This window comes from Euphorbia lathyris, chromosome 2 (assembly GCF_963576675.1).
Source record: "Euphorbia lathyris chromosome 2, ddEupLath1.1, whole genome shotgun sequence".
NCBI lineage: Eukaryota > Viridiplantae > Streptophyta > Magnoliopsida > Malpighiales > Euphorbiaceae > Euphorbia > Euphorbia lathyris.
In genome coordinates, this window is record NC_088911.1 from 138,131,745 (window position 1) to 138,150,122 (window position 18,378).

Consider the following 18,378-nt stretch of genomic DNA (forward strand, 5'->3'; position numbering starts at 1 on the left):
TATACGATTATAACTACCCCAGAGAGAGTCTAGTCGGATAAAAACTGAAAAAATCAAGGACTTAAAAATATAATTTCCCTTATTTCTTGTTTGTTTATACCTACTCCCTCAAGTACATGACATCAAACATCATATAATTGTGTGTATATATATAACAAACCCCATAGCAATTCACTCATTCATACCTCCAACAAAATGGGAAAATCAAATTACTTGTTAGTTTTATGTTTACTTGTGATTTTTAAGGTTGTAATAACCTTATCTACAAAAACACCAAACACTTTACCAAATGAAAAAAATTGTTTTGAAGGTGGAATTGGATTTGTTCTTCAATTTCATATTTACCAACAAACTTGTCCTGAGGCAGAATCTATTATCTTTTCTTGGGTTGAAACTGCAATTTCTCAAGACCCGAGAATGGCTGCTTCGTTGCTTCGTCTTCACTTCCATGATTGTTTCGTTAATGTAAGTGATTTCGTGTTTTTACGGGTAAAATATATCGATAGTCATTGAAATTTGAGTCTGTTTTTTTTTAAGGTTTTTTTTTTCTTTTAATAAAGTCGTTGGATTTCACTTTTGATTTCAATAAAGTTATTCCTTTAATTTGTGTACCAAAACTAAGTATCATATAGTCAATTTTTTGGCTAAGATTATTCGGGAAGTTTAATTTTTCTTTCATAGTAGAAAATAGCTATGATTTGTTTCTATAGTAGAAATTTTAACTCTATTTTTTTATTTTTTTACTAAGAATTTTGACACTAATTTTCACAATATTTATACTATAGGAGCAAAGTTGGCTTTTTGAGTCAATTTTGCCCTTAAATTTATTAGAGAAGTTCAATTTCATCCTTTCGTAGAAAATAAGAGTAATTTTAAATATACGGTAAAAATTCTAGCTCAATTTTATCATTTCCTAAGGAATTACTCGCTAATTTTGGTCGATGTTTAAGAAAAATATAAATTTGAGCTAAAATTTCTACTATAAAAATAAAATTGTGTTGTTTTGAATCAATTTTGACACTAAAACTATTAGAGAAATTCAATTTTATCCTCATCTTAAAAAATAGCTTAAGTTCAAATCTATCTATGATTGAAATTTTAGCTCGATTTTACGCTTTTCTAAGAAATTCCGTCAGTTGATTTAAAAAATGGTAAAATTGTACTAAACGGTTTTGAGTCTGTTTTGTCCGAAAAGTTCAATTTTACCCTCATCATAGAAAATAGCTTAATTTCAAATAATGTATCAAAATAGCTTGAAAGTTTTTTAGAAAGTGTCAAGTTAGCCCTCAACGTGAAAAAATAGCACTATTTTAGCCTCAATATTTGTGAACTTGTGCAATTATAGCCCTAGCTAACGGAACTTGACACCTCAACCTTTACAAAATGGTACTAATTTAGCTCCATGTTCCGTTACTCATAATTGCACCATTTAACAAACATTGAGGCTAAAAGTATGTTATTTTATACGTTGGGACTAAATTGACACGTCTTCAAAAACCTTAAAACCATTTTGATACCTTAGGTAGTAAAATTGAGCTAAAATTTCTAAAACGAGAGCAAAATTGAGTTGTTTTGTACTATAAAATTAAACTTTTCCAATACGTTAGAGGCAAATTTAACCCGTTTTTTTTTCCGATTAATTTGCAGGGTTGTGATGCTTCGGTGTTGCTAGATGATACAGTAAATTTTGTGGGGGAAAAAACTGCAGTACCAAATTTGAATTCATTAAGAGGATTTGAAGTGATTGATTCAATTAAATCTGAATTGGAATCTGTTTGTCCTGAAACTGTTTCATGTGCTGATATTCTTGCCATTGTTGCTAGAGATTCTGTTGTTCTGGTAAGTAATTTCTTAATTTTTCATTGGATTTAAAAAAAAAAAAAAGATTTACCCTTATTGTATGAAATAAATAAAGGGTAATTTGGTCCGTAACCATGATAAATTAATTTGGTTAAATCGGTCCAAAAATGACACGTTTTAATTTAACCACTATGATTGGTGTTTTTTTCTACATGTTATTTTGGATTAATTGGACTCGGAAAACAAAGTTAAAGAACCGTGTTGTCTTTCGTCAAATTAATCTTAGTTCGGCCATTTATTTTGTATAAAAAGGTTCGACTTACTCCAACAATAGAAACGGATGAGAAATTGGGATCGAACAGTCGTTAGGCTTTGAGGCCCAAATGCTGTATGGAGCATCATTGGTGGGCTTTGAGGCCCAAATGCTTCATCAGAAACCTTAACTCAATTTGTTATTAATTATTAACAAATTTTGATTGTGAATTTTTATTTAGAAAATGATAAAATTAGGCTAGAATTTTCATCATAATGTGATATTGAACCATTTATCCGGTAGTAAAATTGGACATCTCATACGACAACGTTTTGACAAATTTTACCCTTAGCTCAATTTTTCAACTTATTAATTTATTATTAATTACTAACAGATTTTGATTCGTAAATAATTACTTAAAAAATGGTAAAATTGAATTGAAATTTCTATTCTAATGCAATATAAACCATTTTATCCGATAGTAAAGTTGGCCGTCTCCTACGAAGATGTTTTGAGAAATTTAACCCTTAGGTCAATTTGTCAATTTGTCAATTTATTACTAATTACTAACAAATTTTGATTCGTGAATACTTACTTAAAAAATGGTAAAATTGAGTTAAAGTTTCTATTCTGGTGCGACATGAACCATTGTATCCTATAATAAATCAGCCGTCTCAACGGCAGCGTTTTGATAAATAACCCTTAGTTCAATTTGTTAATTTGTTAATTTATTATTAATTATAACAAAGTTTGATTCGTGAATACTTACTTAATATTAATGGTAAAATTGAGTTAAATTTTCTATTCTGATGCAACATGAACCATTGTATCCAATAGTAAAATCAGTCGTCTCATTCGACAACGTTTGACAAATTTAACCCTTAGTTCAATTTGTCAATTTATTAATTTATTATTAATTACTAACAAATTTTGATTCGTGAATACTTACTTTAAAAATGGTAAAATTGAGTTAAATTTTCTATTCTTATTGACACGAACCATTTTATCCGGCAGTAACGTTGGTACGACGTTTTGACAAATTTGACTCTTATCCCCGAAATTCATTTTGCAGTCAGGTGGACCGAGTTGGGAAGTAGAAATGGGAAGAAAAGATAGCTTGAGTGCAAGCAAAGCAGCAGCATCAACAAATATTCCAGCTCCAAATTCTACAGTCCCAGCACTTGTGGCTTCCTTCCAAAATGTTGGTCTCTCCTTAAATGATATGGTGGCTCTTTCTGGTAATTTCTATTAAATTAACTCAAAATTCAAAGTTAAAATCAAATTATATGCTTAAATGTACGATGAAACCGTTAATTGAATCTCTTCTATAATTGAAATAGAATTTGGTTCAGTTATTTTATATTTTCAATTCGATTTTAATCAATAGTTCTTGATAATTTAGATTTCGGTTATTTTATATTTTCGACTTTATTTATATCAATAGCGAAAAATAAGGACAAAAAAACAACTCCGGAAGTATAGGTACCAAAAAATTTAATGTTTTTGGAAACAATTTTTGTCGTCCCCGAAAGAGCTTTTTTTTTTTTGTAATATTTATAGTACTTTCAGTTTTAGAAAAAAAAAATCAGATAAATTAACTGAAATAAATATTATATACACATAAAAAAAAATTATTTTAGTATAATATATTAATTTTGATTCGGTTTGACCAATTTTTTTTAGTAAAACTGAAACAAATCTAGAGTATAAAAACCGAACTGAAATAATCCAAATTTTATTTCAATTATGGGAGGACCCTGATTGATTGTATTTGCACAAGTTAGAGACTTAATTGAAAAATTTAGAAGATTAGAAACTTAATTGACTTTCAAGATATACGTAAAGACCTAATTGGTAATTTTAGAAGAGATCTAAATAGACTTCAAACCTAATTTTATAGATATCCCTTGTAGTTTTGTTATTTACACATTTCCCTCACATATCGGTCCTTTACATTTTTTTACAAATATCATATTTTAGTATCCGTTCTCTTGCATTTTTTAGAAATGTCAGTTTTTCAACCTAATTTTATAAATATCATTTTTTAGTACCGCATTTATTGGAAATGTCATTTTTTCGATAACCATTTTCGTGTAAAATTGCAGGAGGGCACACAATAGGAGCAGCAAGATGTCCAACATTCTCCTCTAGGCTACAAGGACAAGGAAGTCCAGATGTTAATTTAGCTTTCATTCAGCCATTGCAGCAGCTCTGTTCCGAACCAAACAGTAACTCCATAACAGCACGTCTCGACTTAGTCACGCCAGCAACATTCGACAATCAGTACTACATTAATCTACTTTCCGGGGAGGGTTTACTTCAGTCCGATCAGACTCTCGTCACCGACGATTATCAAACCCGACAGATTGTCGAAGCCTACGCTCAAGACCCTCTTCTTTTCTTTGAGGATTTCAAGAATTCAATGCTGAGAATGGGAAGTATAGGGTCGGGATTTTCCGAGGGGGAAATCCGTAGGAATTGCAGGATAGTTAATTAGAATAAATTCGGGTTGGAATGAATCAACCGGTATCAGATGTTTTAAAGAGATGGATGTTCAATCACTATTTTATGATTAATTATCTTAATATTTCTAAAGTTCTAGTTATTATAAATTTAACTAACTGCTAAACATGTTACACAAAAAAATATTTTTATTAATACACAGTTTGGAGTACTAATTGCTCCAAGAACTCATGTCATTAACTAATCCCGGAACTCGGACCGATAATGCACATCTCAGTTAGATATCTTCAGCTTCAATGGTGATTCATTGCCACTGAGTTTGGCCAACATTCTCTTGCACCATAAGAGGATAAGCAGAAATTCTACAGCACCAGAGGCCGTAGGAGTCGGGTGGCACTTCACGTACCTGGAGACGAGATAAAAATCTGTAAGATTGAGGCAGAAAGTTCGAGAAGAAAAAGAAAGATCGACAATTCCCTGGATTTTGGAGAAAAATAATGTAGATTTTAACAGTTTCCAAAAGATTCGACAAACTTGCTAGCCGATTCCCGAACCAACTTTAAACAAACTTTAGAACTAGATTCAATTACCAGAACCAGCCGCCTTGTTCTTCCACATCCATTCCTGAGCAGCATGAAGCCCCTGCAGTAACTTTGAATTCAGAAACATAGTTGAATTATAGAAAACGCTACGGGTTTTTCCATTAAAAATAAGGATAAATAATTTATTAGTCCTTACATTTTTACCTAATACACTGTTTAGTCCCTTAGGGACTAAAGGGTTTAATACTTCAAATATTTAAGAGATTAAACTGTTTGAATAGAACAAAAGGTAAGGACTAAACGGTGTATTATTAAAATATAAGGACTAAATAGTATATTAGGTAAAAACGTGGGGACTAATAAATTATTTACCCAAATAATAAAGGATAAACAAAAAAAACAGCAAAAAATTATTGATAAATGTCTACAAATAGAGTCTAGTTAACGACTATGTTACATGGAGACGATATTTGTAAAAGATATAGGTACAGAAACGTGTAAATAATAAAGGGAAGAAATAGACTCTTTTTTTCATTTTGAAAGCTTGTACGAGATAATCTAGAAAATATTATTTACTAAACATGTAATTAACATTGATCCACTTCTGAAAACACATTACATTGTATTTAAAATTATGGAAACTTGACCCGAAATGTTTCGTAGAAGTTTCGGAAACGTGAAACACTTTAAAATCAAACGTTGAGCAATGGCTTTAGACCATTCAAAGGTTGAGCAATGAAACAAGGACAAATCATAACTTAAAAGAATGACATGGTCAACCAACCATGCATCTTAAAAGGCAATCTTTTGCCCGAAACAGTTGGACAATCTGACAATGGCTTCAATATAGACTGGTCATATACCGTCAATGATATAACAATTCCTATAAAAGGGAGTTTTTGGGGAAATTGACACATTTGTGGCTAATTACCAATGAATTTCCATGTAGGGTTGGATTTCAAACTATTTTCGTGCATGTAGTAATTTTGGCTCACCCCGCCAGTTGGAAAAAGATGGACAAGTTGGTTGCAGGAACTTTTATCAGTCCACCTGTCACATAGGCAGACTGATATTTCCCAATATAATTGTGAACTTTGCCAGGTTACTTTAATGACCAGTCCACAGGCAGACTGATATTGGTCTACCTATCACACAGGCGGACTGAAATTGGTGCGCCTGTATGATAGGTGGACAGGCAAAAAATTCTTGCAAATCCTTTGTTTCCTTCCTGACCAGTGGGGTGACCAAATACTCGGAAATAGTATGAAATCCATTCTAAATAAATAAAAAAATTGGTAATTAAAAACAATTATGTCAATTTCCCGAATATGAGTACAACAGGATAATTACAAGGCTACTTAAACCAACCAACTCATTTGACAAAAAATACTTCTATTTGGCATTTACAGAAAACCAGATACCGCGGATCAAGATAATTGCATTTGTAAGCAGCAACAGTAAATTTCTGAAGAACTATAGGTACCTGAGCATCTTGAGGAATTCTGCCTCCAGAAGCAGCATACTGTATTCCACATGATAAGAGTCAGCAATTGAAAACCAACTAATAAAGCTAAGAAAATCATTTAGAAACTGACCGATGAAGGAAATAAAGGTTGTTGCTGTGGCTGTGGGTGGCGAAACTGTGTTTGAAATTGAGCCTGAAGGTGCATTTGTTGTGCTTGTGGCCCTTGCGGGGTTGGCATAGCTTGAGGGTTTAACTGGTTTTGAGACATAGCTTGAGGGTTTAACTGGTTTTGAGACATAGCTTGAGGGTTTAACTGGTTTTGAGGCATAGCTTGAGGGTTTAACTGATTCTGAGGCTGTTGAAGAGGAGGTTTTTGTTGCAGCTGCTGTGATGGTGCTGGCTGTTCAAATGATTTCAACTCTTCTGGTTTCTCCCACTGCAAGAGCGGAAACTCATCATTTAGTATGAACATAAAATGCCAACAGTAGAGTATGTCAAGTGATGAGTTTCTTACACGGCTTTCCCTAGTGATGCTGTTATAATAATACTTGAAACCTTCCGGTGATGTATGCTCTGTCCATGTGAACTTTACAGGAGCAACTGATTGTGCCATTCCAGTTGTGACAGGAGCAGATGAAGTAGTCGAGGTGACATCCGATGCAAGTGTAGTAGGTGTACTAGCAACGGTTTGAGCCGCAATCCCGGGCCACTGAAATGCAAGGAAGAGAAATTCTTAGCACTAGTGACAATGTTGTAGAACTTAGAAAACAGAGATGCCAGTGATTGAAACGGCACCACATACTGTGACTACTAAAATGGAAAAGGAACATAGGCTAGTATTCAAGATCTTCACAGAACAACTACTAGAGAAGAGCTAACCATCTAAAGCCTACCTCTAGCCCTACCCGTAAGAGTACACCATGGAAAAGGTATCGGTCCTACACCCAGAACATTCTAAGTTCTAACATGAACAATTGTCAAGCAGGTATTTTTAAGGTGAAAGGTGCATAACATCTAGACTAGTCCCATCCACATTGAAAAAGTAGTATCCAACAATGGGAGAACTGCGAATAAAATTATGAGCCCAGAAAATTCAACAATGTGAACTAGTGCTGCAATTACATTTCAAAATTCAGAAATCAAAATTTTTCCGTCAGCAGCATAGTTATTAAAGGCGCATGGCGCACTAAGGCGCTAGGGGTCCTGGAGCCTTGGAGCATGGCGCACGGCGATGGCGCGCGCCATAGCAAGACAAGGCGCACGGCGATGGCGCGCGCCATAGCAAGACAAGGCGCACTTACAAAAACAAAAATTATAAAACTATAAAACTAACATAAAAATGCAATGAATACTAAATCATGACAATATTAAGCATAAATAAGTTTTAAAATGCAAAATAAACCCCATGTTAGAAAGCTAAAGTTGAATACTAAATCCTAAGTTCTACTCCTCATCAAAACTCTCCAAATTAATCACTCATATTGAATTTGAATTCCCTTGGGTGTGTTTCTGTTTGAATTCGTTTTGTTCTACTAAACTTCTTCCTCTTATAATAACATTTTGTGGTTGCCTCTTCTAATTAGTTCAAATGTATAATCTCTCTCTTCCTTCTTAATATTTTTTTTCTCATTTTGGACCCTTCAGAACACTTGACTGTCAAAAAAACCATAAAACTACCCCTAACTCACCAAGGCACGCCTTTGGCAACTGCCCTTGGCGCAAAATAGCGCACCAGGCGCGCCTTTAATAACTATGGTCAGCAGTTTTAAGCAACTATCGTCAAGCATTGCCCTCTCTCTCTCTCTCTCTCTCTCTCTCTCTATATATATATATATATATATATATATATATATATATATATCTTTTGAATTTTGAAATGTGAATTTGTCCCTATAATCCAATCATACCTGCTGTTTAGTTGGCTGGGAATTCTGCTGCAATGCCAAATTCTGATTTGATGGTTGCATCATCTGCATTTGTTGTTGAAGCTGTGAGAATGTCTGCTGAGATGATTGAAAGGTGGCTTGCAGGGTCTGCGTCTGCTGTGAAAGCATCTGAGCTAAAGGAGAAGGGGACTGCTGGAGAGGCTGAAGATGTTGCTGCTGGACAGGAACAGGCATCTGCGGTTGATTTGTTATACCAGGTGCAAGATGAGACGGTGCATTCATATTTGAAGGCGCTTGTTGAGGCATAGCAGATGATTTGGTCTGTTGCAGGAGATGAGGTTGAGAAGCAGACAAATGTCCGCCCATACCTTGGTACTGCTGTGATGGTGGTGCTTGAGAAAAAGGTGTCTGATTAGCAGTCGGATGAGTTTGTAACTGGCCAGCATGAGAAGTGACTTGATGGTGCGGTTGAAGAGGTGGCAAATTCTGAGGAGAATTGACAGGTTTCTGTAATGGCGATATTTGCTGGTTGACAGGTGGAACTTGTAAAGGCTGATTAAAACCCTGATTAAAAAAGAAGTTAACGTTCCTTAGTCAATTAGAAAAGATCACCAAAAGCGCCACGCTTAGTTTTAAGCAAGCAAAACATCATAGAAGGTTCTCAGCTAAATGGAATGAGGGATCTAAAATATTTCAAATAATGAGAAATCAATGCTGAATATATAAAAGAAAGGGAAAAGTACAAAAATAAACATTGTGGTTTTGGGCCTTTTCCAAACATAAACCATGTGGTTTAAAAGTTTGCGTATTCCGTTAGCAAAGGTAGTCCAAGCTAAAGGTGTTAAAAAAAGTAAAAGTCTTTATATTTATTTGTTTTATAAATTAAACCCCTTATTATCAAATTATCACAAACAAACCTCAAAACAAAAATAAAAAAATCAAACTCACCCTCTCTCTTTAAGTATTTTCTTTCTCTCTCTAGACACACGCTCTCTCCCTCTCTCTTTAATCTCCACATTCTCTCACATCATTTAAGCTATAAATTAGCAAATATATCTCTCCCATAATCATTCAACATCATCATTTTCAAACAAATCCACTTAAGAACCATCAACAATGTCTGCTGCTGCTGCCGTCTCTAATTTTGCCAAAAGGTAAGCATAACATCTTTCTTTTTCTCCTAAATCATCACCAAAATCTAATTAATCGAATTCAAAATTCAGAATTAAAATCATTTCTAAAGAGTCTACATTTGAATCAATCCAGATTACAGGGAAAGGTCGCGTTGATAACCGGTGGAGCAAGTGGAATCCGCGAAGGAACGGCAAGACTCTTCGCAAGATTCAACTAAATCTGCCTACGACCTTAATCTTAAACCCTACGGTAATTGCAAATCATATTCCTTTTGGAATTTATGGATGCCTTACCAGTACATGATAGGAATAGAAACATAAAAAAAAAAATTAAAAAAAAAGACAATATTTACATAAGAAATTTTGAAACTTTATAATAATACCAGTAAAATGGTGTCACAGAAAACACATTGTACATAGAAAATATGGACTGGAAAGTTAAAGAGATGGTTCATTGTAGTGACGTGGGTTGAAGAGAGGGTTATCCAGCAAAGAAATAAAAACCAAAGTTGCTTTGGAAATGAAATTGTTAGCATTAGTCTTATTCGAAAGCTTCATTGATCATGATATTGATTAGGTTTATTCAAAAGCTTCCAAGAAATCCCAAATTCGAGACACAATTGCATACTTTTCTCTTTCAATTTCAGCAATGAATCTGACAGAGGAAATCAGATCTAAATCAGGACAACAAACAACTTACATCCACTGCGATGTCACAAAAGAATCCGACGTCGAAAAGGCCGTAAACGCCGCCGTTTCAATGCACGGAAAACTCGATATAATGTACAACAACGCAGGAATCACAGGGAAACTCGATATAACGTTCATAAAAGATATAAGTTTCTGCAATTGAAAAGATTTGTAGAGTAACTTCCTTAATTCTCATAACTGGAACAATTAATTTGGAGGATGAAATTGTGGTAAGCTACTTATAGCACATAACAAAGTCAAAAAGTGAGAAGCATGTCGCGACCATGATTAATTTAACAAGTCACCATCGAAAAATCATAGTGTGGGAAGAGAGATGGTGAGGGTGATAGAGGAGAGATTAAAGAGAGATGGAGGAGATGGTGACTTTGATTTTTATTTTGGGGTTTGGTTGTGATAATTAGATAATAAGGGGATTAATTTATACAATAAATAAATATAAAAATAAAAATAGCTTTTTACCATTTGACTTTTGACTTTTTTTTTAACACCGTTACTCAGTTTGGACTGAAGGAATGAACCACAAGGTACTAGTTTGCAAATTTTTAAACCAACGTAGCTTATGTTTGAAAATGACCCAACCCACACGGTTTATTTTTGTACTTTTCCCTAAAAGAAACTTAGTGTGCAATAAATGGTAAGAATAAATTAAAAGCTATCAATGGGTCAGGAAGCACAATTAGGCAACTGCAAGAGCACTATTTCTTTTTCTTCGGGTGAATAAACAAGAGCATTAAAGCAAATGTGAAGTAGATCAAACAATCAATATACTAACAGGGGAAAAAAAGATTCTTTAAATTGAATGGAAAAACAAAATAACACACATATCTAGCATCAGTATTTGTGTTGGATAACTACCAGTTGAACTCACCTGATTTAAAGGCGTTGCAAGGTCAACAGGCCTATTAGGCACTTGATTCCCAAAACCACGTATATTTGGTGAAGGCCCCATATTCTGTGGGCTGATAGGACGCCAAGCATTAGGTGGAGGTCGATCACCCATAGGCTCACCAAAATTCGGTGGTGGCCTAATAAAACCGAAGTGTTAAACACTATTTATGGAAGGAAGACAGTGATATAGAAAAGGCATTTCACAAATTGAGTAAGGGAAAAACACCTCTGCTGCCCTGGAGCTTGAAATCGAGGACCAAAGCCTGGACCTCCAAATGCAGGACCAGGAGGACCCCTGGGACAATTAAGTTACCCTATTAAAATCTGGCATGATGTTCTATCCCCTTTCTCACTGGTGGGGTAAAAAAACACAGAACAAAGATTAAAGATGATATCAGCCAAACAGACCTTGACTCTCCAGCCCTTGGCCTCTTAGGATCAGCAAACCGAACAGTCAATGGTTGATCGCATCCCTTTAGTTAAAAAATTGGAAATCAACGATATTGCTTGAAATATATTCAGTAAACTTCAGATTACAGAAATAAATAACTGTACTTACTATCATTTTGTAGGTTCCGTTAAGAGAATTTATTGCAGACAATGCCATTTCTTTATGAGAGTATTTAACAAATCCACAACCTTCAGAAAGAATAACAAAGAAGAAGGCAACAGGAAATTAAAATTGTAGACATTAGGGTCACATAAATTAAGACATTGTTATGAAAGAAAGCAACGCATGAAACTGCTATAAGATTTCTAGAGCTAATGACCCAAACTGATGGTACCAACCATCACATGCCTCTCAAAAAAACTGAGCAGATAGCGTATCATTTTCGGCAGATGCTCAAGGAAAAAGAAAAAATAATATTTAAGATAAGCTTCTGAGTTCTGATTCAGTCCACAAGGTCAGCTTCTGGCACAGTAAAGAAACCAGGGCTGAAAACCTGGTCCTCAATGAAACCGGCATAACATTTTGTTTAGAATAACAAAGTAAAAAACATACCACGGCTTTGCTTCATTTCATCACGCATGAGATAGACATCTTCAACGTGGCCATATGGAGAAAAAACCTGAAAAAGATCAAGTAGTAGTTTGATACTCATGCCTTAAAAGAAAATTATATAACAAACAAGAATTTATACTCATCAAAGCAATATAACAGAAAAATGTTACGCCTCCACACTATCATATGAATGGAAAGCTTCTTTTGTAGCCAGTACAATTGGAGGGGAGGTGCCAGGTGCCAGAATATTTAAATTTAGTTTAGAAAGCATAGTAAACTCAGCCAATTGATATGTCTGACATACTTCCTCTACTTCCTTTTCTGTAGCTTGTTTGTTTAATGACCCCACGAACAATTTGTACTCAACAGCACCTACCATATGGAAAAAAAAAGTGTACACTGTGGGAATTAGAATTTCCAAGATGAATAGAAAAGAAAAAGAAAAAGAACATGCATATCAATCATCAATCAAAAAAGCATAGTTAACATTTTCTACTCAGCAAAACATCTACTGATGAGTAGCTGTTTCTAGATATCATTAACTAATAAAAGAGGCGGCCCTCCATATGATGGAAGAGCTTGGAATGCCTACAGGCCCAACACATCAACTTTATAATTTAACAAATAAATAAACAAGAATTATTGAAAAAGGGAATATAGTAATAACTTTCCAGATACAACAAAATGTTGAATTAAAAAAAGTACCAAGACGCTCTCGTTCCCCATCAGCATATCTTACTTGGATAGGACCTACTCCCTGGAAAAGAAACACTCAAGGCATGAAAATACTACACTAAGCCCCAGCTAACCAAAAAACAAGCAGAAAGTAGAACTCACTCCTGGTATGGTATGTTGATTATGCAAAGCTCTGATAGCTCTATCGGCTGCTTCTGGGGTTGCATATTTGACAAAACAACAACCTGCATAAGTTAATGGTCTTTAAACTGATTTCTGTTTGCTAATTTTATCTTTCTAGCAATGGCAGATCTATGCAATACATCAAATTAGTAAGTGCCTATGCATACATACAGTAAAGTTGTATACTCAAGAAAGTTGTTGTTAACCTGACTTTATTTAGTCAAATCACTATAACTATAAACTGAATAAGAAGTATGTTTATCATCAGGTCAATGCACATGGCAAGTAAATTCGCAGTTTATCTAGATAGAGAAAGAGGTCAGGGTGCACTCAAAAAGCCCAAATGTAAATTAGAGAGTTAGCTAAATCATTGCATCTTGAAGCACTCCAATGCGTACAGATAAATTTAGTACAACAATGAAGGACCTGATGTGACACATTCAACAATGAGAAGTTCACGAGGAACCAGAAAACATATATATTTCCTTTTGGGGAAACACGGTTCACAATCATTCAAAACGCATATTCACAACGCAGAGCCAAGCACCATTCTGTGAAAGAATGACGAATACGAAACTGAAGGTTCAAAAGAAGGAACCATAATTAGCAGCCCCCAAACAATAATCAAATACAGAACCTTGTTCATAAAACTGAAATGCTTGAGGGCTTCTGCTGAATTCAAACAATGATAAGAAATAAGTTAATGCTAAGAACTATTGGTATTATCTGATCATGAAACTAGTGATGACTGCAAAATAACGGTTCTTACAGATCTGCACTTGTTACAACCAAAACTGTAACATATTTCACATCCTCCTCACCCTCCTACTGGCTTATAAGAAAATTAATTCAAATGCGGCTTATCCTTCCGCTTAAAATGCACAGTCACACAATATACATCTCTTGCTAACAACTAAGTCTAAAATTCTAGTCTAAGAGCTAGTATGAACAGTAAAGATTTAACTATAGGAGGATGTTTAAATTTTCATATACTACAACAGGCTTCTGCAGAAAACGGCAGTGTAATGAGGGAGCTGATATCATCTACCAAGCATGCAGAAAGAGATTATTCTACTCTAAAAGAGAAAAGAAATCATGAGCTACTTCAAATACTATATCTGCAGTGAAGCAAGCCACGGAAAAAGCAACACTGATGAATAAATTGATAGCAGAAACAGAGCATGGTGCCTGCAGAAAAAAACTTAGCTGCTAGAAAGCACTCAATCTCATAAGCATACATAGATGGTATGGTAGTTAATGACGACATTTGCGAGAGAGACCGGTGCTCACCCAAATCAGAACACTAAGATCATACACCAAGGTAATTCATACACCACATTAATTCGACATCACACTTCATTCTAAATCATAAACATCATACACCACATTAATTCACCCACAATCTGCCACAGCACAAGGAAAAACAGGCTGAATTCTGAGCTTAATATGACATTCACATTCAACATCAAAAAAGTAACCAATACCAACTACTGCATGAAAACCACAATGATTGAGTTCTCTTATTATTTTCAAGCAAAAGAACTAAGTCGGAACTTCTCTAGAAATAAGAAATAATTGCACATTAGAAGTTGATACCCATCTCTGAGCATCAGAATTCAATTGAGTTTCCTTATCACGCTGCTAAATCTACAACATCCATATTTGAGAAAGAAGCCAAAATATAAAGTCTAAATCATAAGTATCCTGCCAACAATCACCAACACGGATAAGCGATTCGTTCTAGCAGTGGAACTAACCTATGTTGCACGGAAACTCTTCTTCACTAGTGTTTCAGTTTCCATTTCCATTATTGCTTCCTAGCTAAATTTTCTTAGAAATAACATTTCCCAGTGTCCGTTTCAGTTTCCGTGCAACATAGGAACTAACTCAGCTAACTGCCTTGAATATAAGATACAAATTTAAGTAATCAAACGGATACCATCCACATCCATCCCATGAACAAAAAGTTTGCAATTCCAAATGTAGCTTTAAGGGGCAAATAAGAACCATCCACACCTCATTTAATCCAATAACCATCCATAAAAGAAAAAGTATCTAACTCCAACTCTGTTTGATATGACAATTTACAAGATAGGTAGACATTCCAAGTCACTCAAGAATTGAACAGCCCCGAGTTCATGATCATCATACCAAACCACTGAATTCCTTCAAATAACAATCTATTTACCACCCATTCAAAAAGGAACAATTTAAGTTTCTTTCCATCCCATGTACAAAACTTTCCTTTAAATATCCCGACATTAAAAAGCTACAGTAAAGCAACAGACACTCCCAACACAAAATGCCTTGTTGGGTAGTGCCCCTACTGATGGAACCACTATGACAACAGGAGTATCTAATCACCTTCAAGTCCCCAAATGCTATACACAAAATGCCTTGTTTTCACAGGATGTGGACAAAAAAAAAGTGTGCTACCAAAATCAACAAGCCCGAAACTTGTTGCAAAAACAAACTGAGACGAACGATGAGCATACTTTGCTCCCATCAGCCCCATAGAGTTAGAGGACCTGAAATGACATAGGTGTGAACACAATTATTTCATTGGAAAATAGCATTTATACATACCTTGCTGTTGTCCTGTTCTCTTATCTTTGATCAGAGCAACCTCTAAAACTGTTCCATGAAGCTCAAACACGGGGCGAATCTGGCATCGTGAAGTGATTCTATTTTAGATGCACGTATTCCAACGAAGAATTAAAAGTTACATTTAAATCAATACAGGAATGTAATTTACAGGCGCAACGAATCTTGATCAAAAATATATGCAAAAGTTAATAATATCAGGTAATTTCATATTATGGCATCTGATGCCATAAAACAGATACAGCTTGATGGTGTATATTTAGTACCATAATTAATTTGCAGATATCATGGTAAAGAAAAAAGAGAAGGGATGACATTATTAATCAGGTATGAACCAGTCATAAGCCAACATGGGTTTTAGCAATGGTTAGACATGCAGCTAAACAAAAGTCAATAAGGTAGTATTCACAAATATCTCCCCTTCGATGGCCTCTGCACATGTGTTCTTGGGTTTAAATTAACTACTACGAACAATAGTTCAGGCATCATTATACAACTTGTATCATTTCAAAATGAGTCGAACAAAGAAGTAACCAACTTACATCTTCTTCATTAGCAGTCCTTGGAACAGATCCAACAAAGAGTTTGGCAAAACTACCACTATCAGAATCTGAAAGATAATTAACAGAGGCCATTAGCACCTCAAGAAAAAGAGAAAAGGCTCTGAAGATGTAAATGAGATTCAAAGGCAATAAGATGCTGGCCTAAATTCAATATGCAAGACGAAGAGCTCTATTAATTTTCTTCTTAACAACGAACATATGTGTGACCACTGACTTAAAAAAAAATGATCATATGCTCGGAATAGGTGGAACCTGTTACTAGAGAGTTCTGCCAACAACCCACAGAATTAAGAAATTATGCGGCAGAATTGCAGCACAAAAATATATTGTAAACTTGCGGTACAAGACATACAGTTAAGAGCTAAACAAATCTATGACTATGATAGAGGATAGCAAGGGTGATGGTGGTGAATGAGTAATTAAGATGCTAAAGTTCCAAATAGAAACAAGGGAAGAAGGTAAGCAAAAAATTGAATCTCTCCTAAATAAATAAATGGACCAAAAAGGAAAGGAAGACCATGAAAACCACTAGACAAGTTCACTAAAACTCATAAAAGAGGTGAAAATTACTAACAATCAACAAAAAAATATTTAGCTTTCTTTTATAGCAAAGCTTCAATCAATCAAGTGATGTTGTCTAAACCCCTGATTTTGCATATTTATCACCCAATTTTCAATTCAAAAACCTAAATTCTTGATTATATTTTGTTCTTGACTATATTTTGCTCTAAATTCTTGATTATATACTGTTCTATCAAAAACCTAAATTCTTGATTATATTTTTTATCTTCAACCAACATGAGTTAGGGCAAAAATCTATGAGGACAATGCCAGGCCCTAAAGTGTATATGCTCAGTTATGAGCCTTAACCAAGCCTAGTACATGAAACCACATGCTAACACACATTCAGACTGAAGAGGTTCAAGTTAAATGCTCGGCAATTTTCTAAGAACCGAAAAATTCTAACGCGTTAATATTGAGAACGAATGACAATTTACAAAAACTTACCAGGAGAAGTTTCACGGGCAGAGAATGGATAACCTCGTTTTTGACCCGAAAGAGGTTGTGGAGGAGGAGGAGCCAGCGGCGAAGGAGCCTGAAAGTTAGGCCCAAACCCTGCACCTCTACCGCCCATTGGCCTAAATCCACCAAGACCACCGGTACCAACGCCTCCCGGAGGTCCAAATCCTCCTATTCCACCTCCACTACCAACAGGAGGAGTATGACGCGGAGAGCTCTCGAAACCGCGTCCACCACCAGCACCACCACGAAATTCATTAGGGCTGCTGTGGTCGAAATTGTTGCCAGTATCGGTACCGTTGTTGGAAAAACGATTCATAGGAGTATCAGAGAATCGAGGAGGTGGCCCATCGGAGAACCTAGACGGTCTACGGCTGTGATAAGAGTCCTGGTTGTAGCTGTTGTTGTTGCTAGTGTTGATGGCAGCACCAGCACCACCACCGGCACCGCCGTAGCGCTCTCCCCTGTGCCTATCCATACAACTCTGAAGAACCCTAATGCACTGAAAAGGAAATTGAAAGAGGGAAAATGGAGTAAAGTGCGGGTCTTTGTGCTTCCTAAAGAAAGAAGAGGGAAAATTGGTATAGTTCTAATAAGGAAGGAACTTCACTGTCTGAGCTAAGAAATCATTGTAGCGAAGGCATCGGTGGATTTTGGGCCGATACTTTTAGCTTCTCATTGGGCTTTTACTTCATCGAATCGGAAATTAATAACGGTATAGATTTCACCGGTATTCGGTACTATCCAATTTTAGTAAAACTATCCGAGTCGCGTATAAAAGGTATAGGACGGGAATATGTTAGATAATAAAATTATCTAAATCGTGTATAAAAGATATGGAACAAGAATATGGTAAAAAAACTGTGACAGTTATGATATGGGAATGGAAATACTCTTAAAGTACTCGTTAACGGTATAGATTTTATATAGATATTCGGTACTATCTAATTTTAGTAAGACGATCTAAATCGCGTATATAAAAGGTATAGGACGAGAATATGGTAAAAACACCATGAAATGTATGAGATGGAAATGGAAATACTCTTAAAATACTCACTATATGCTTAGGAGTTAAGTAACTACTATTATAATGAATTTAAAATTGATGTTTTAATTTCAATACTAAGTTAAACAACTTCTTTCTTTTCCATGTTTTTTATGACATTGTTATGCGACATCCGACGTAACG

The 18,378-nt window shown here is 35.2% G+C and overlaps 2 protein-coding genes across 2 annotated transcripts; one reads left to right on the forward strand and one right to left on the reverse strand.

The window, feature by feature from the left end:
• Positions 1 to 285: 285 nt before the first annotated feature.
• Positions 286 to 4,648, forward strand: LOC136220086 (peroxidase 40-like). Its single transcript, XM_066007778.1, has 4 exons — positions 286 to 465; positions 1,648 to 1,839; positions 3,126 to 3,291; positions 4,159 to 4,648. Exons 1-4 carry the CDS (start codon positions 418 to 420, stop codon positions 4,548 to 4,550), a joined length of 798 nt encoding a protein of 265 aa, XP_065863850.1. The 5' UTR covers positions 286 to 417; the 3' UTR covers positions 4,551 to 4,648.
• Positions 4,590 to 17,795, reverse strand: LOC136220085 (flowering time control protein FCA). The gene is made up of 17 exons (XM_066007777.1): positions 17,178 to 17,795; positions 16,149 to 16,216; positions 15,589 to 15,667; positions 12,982 to 13,064; positions 12,850 to 12,901; positions 12,449 to 12,516; positions 12,145 to 12,211; positions 11,701 to 11,780; positions 11,550 to 11,614; positions 11,368 to 11,436; positions 11,122 to 11,278; positions 8,431 to 8,973; positions 7,038 to 7,232; positions 6,654 to 6,959; positions 6,542 to 6,580; positions 5,107 to 5,158; positions 4,590 to 4,922 (listed from the first exon to the last, which is right to left on the reverse strand). Exons 1-17 carry the CDS (start codon positions 17,665 to 17,667, stop codon positions 4,915 to 4,917), a joined length of 2,421 nt encoding a protein of 806 aa, XP_065863849.1. The 5' UTR covers positions 17,668 to 17,795; the 3' UTR covers positions 4,590 to 4,914.
• Between the last annotated feature and the right edge of the window lie 583 nt (positions 17,796 to 18,378).

Coding starts and splice junctions, on each gene's coding strand:
- LOC136220086 (XM_066007778.1), top strand. CDS start 418: ATGGCTGCTTCGTTGCTTCGTCTTCACTTCCATGATTGTTTCGTTAAT. Junction 466..1,647: donor TCCATGATTGTTTCGTTAAT/GTAAGTGATTTC, acceptor ATTAATTTGCAG/GGTTGTGATGCTTCGGTGTT. Junction 3,292..4,158: donor TGATATGGTGGCTCTTTCTG/GTAATTTCTATT, acceptor GTAAAATTGCAG/GAGGGCACACAATAGGAGCA.
- LOC136220085 (XM_066007777.1), bottom strand. CDS start 17,667: ATGGATAGGCACAGGGGAGAGCGCTACGGCGGTGCCGGTGGTGGTGCT. Junction 13,065..15,588: donor GAGAACAGGACAACAGCAAG/GTATGTATAAAT, acceptor TAACTTATGCAG/GTTGTTGTTTTGTCAAATAT. Junction 11,437..11,549: donor CCAAGGGCTGGAGAGTCAAG/GTCTGTTTGGCT, acceptor TAATTGTCCCAG/GGGTCCTCCTGGTCCTGCAT.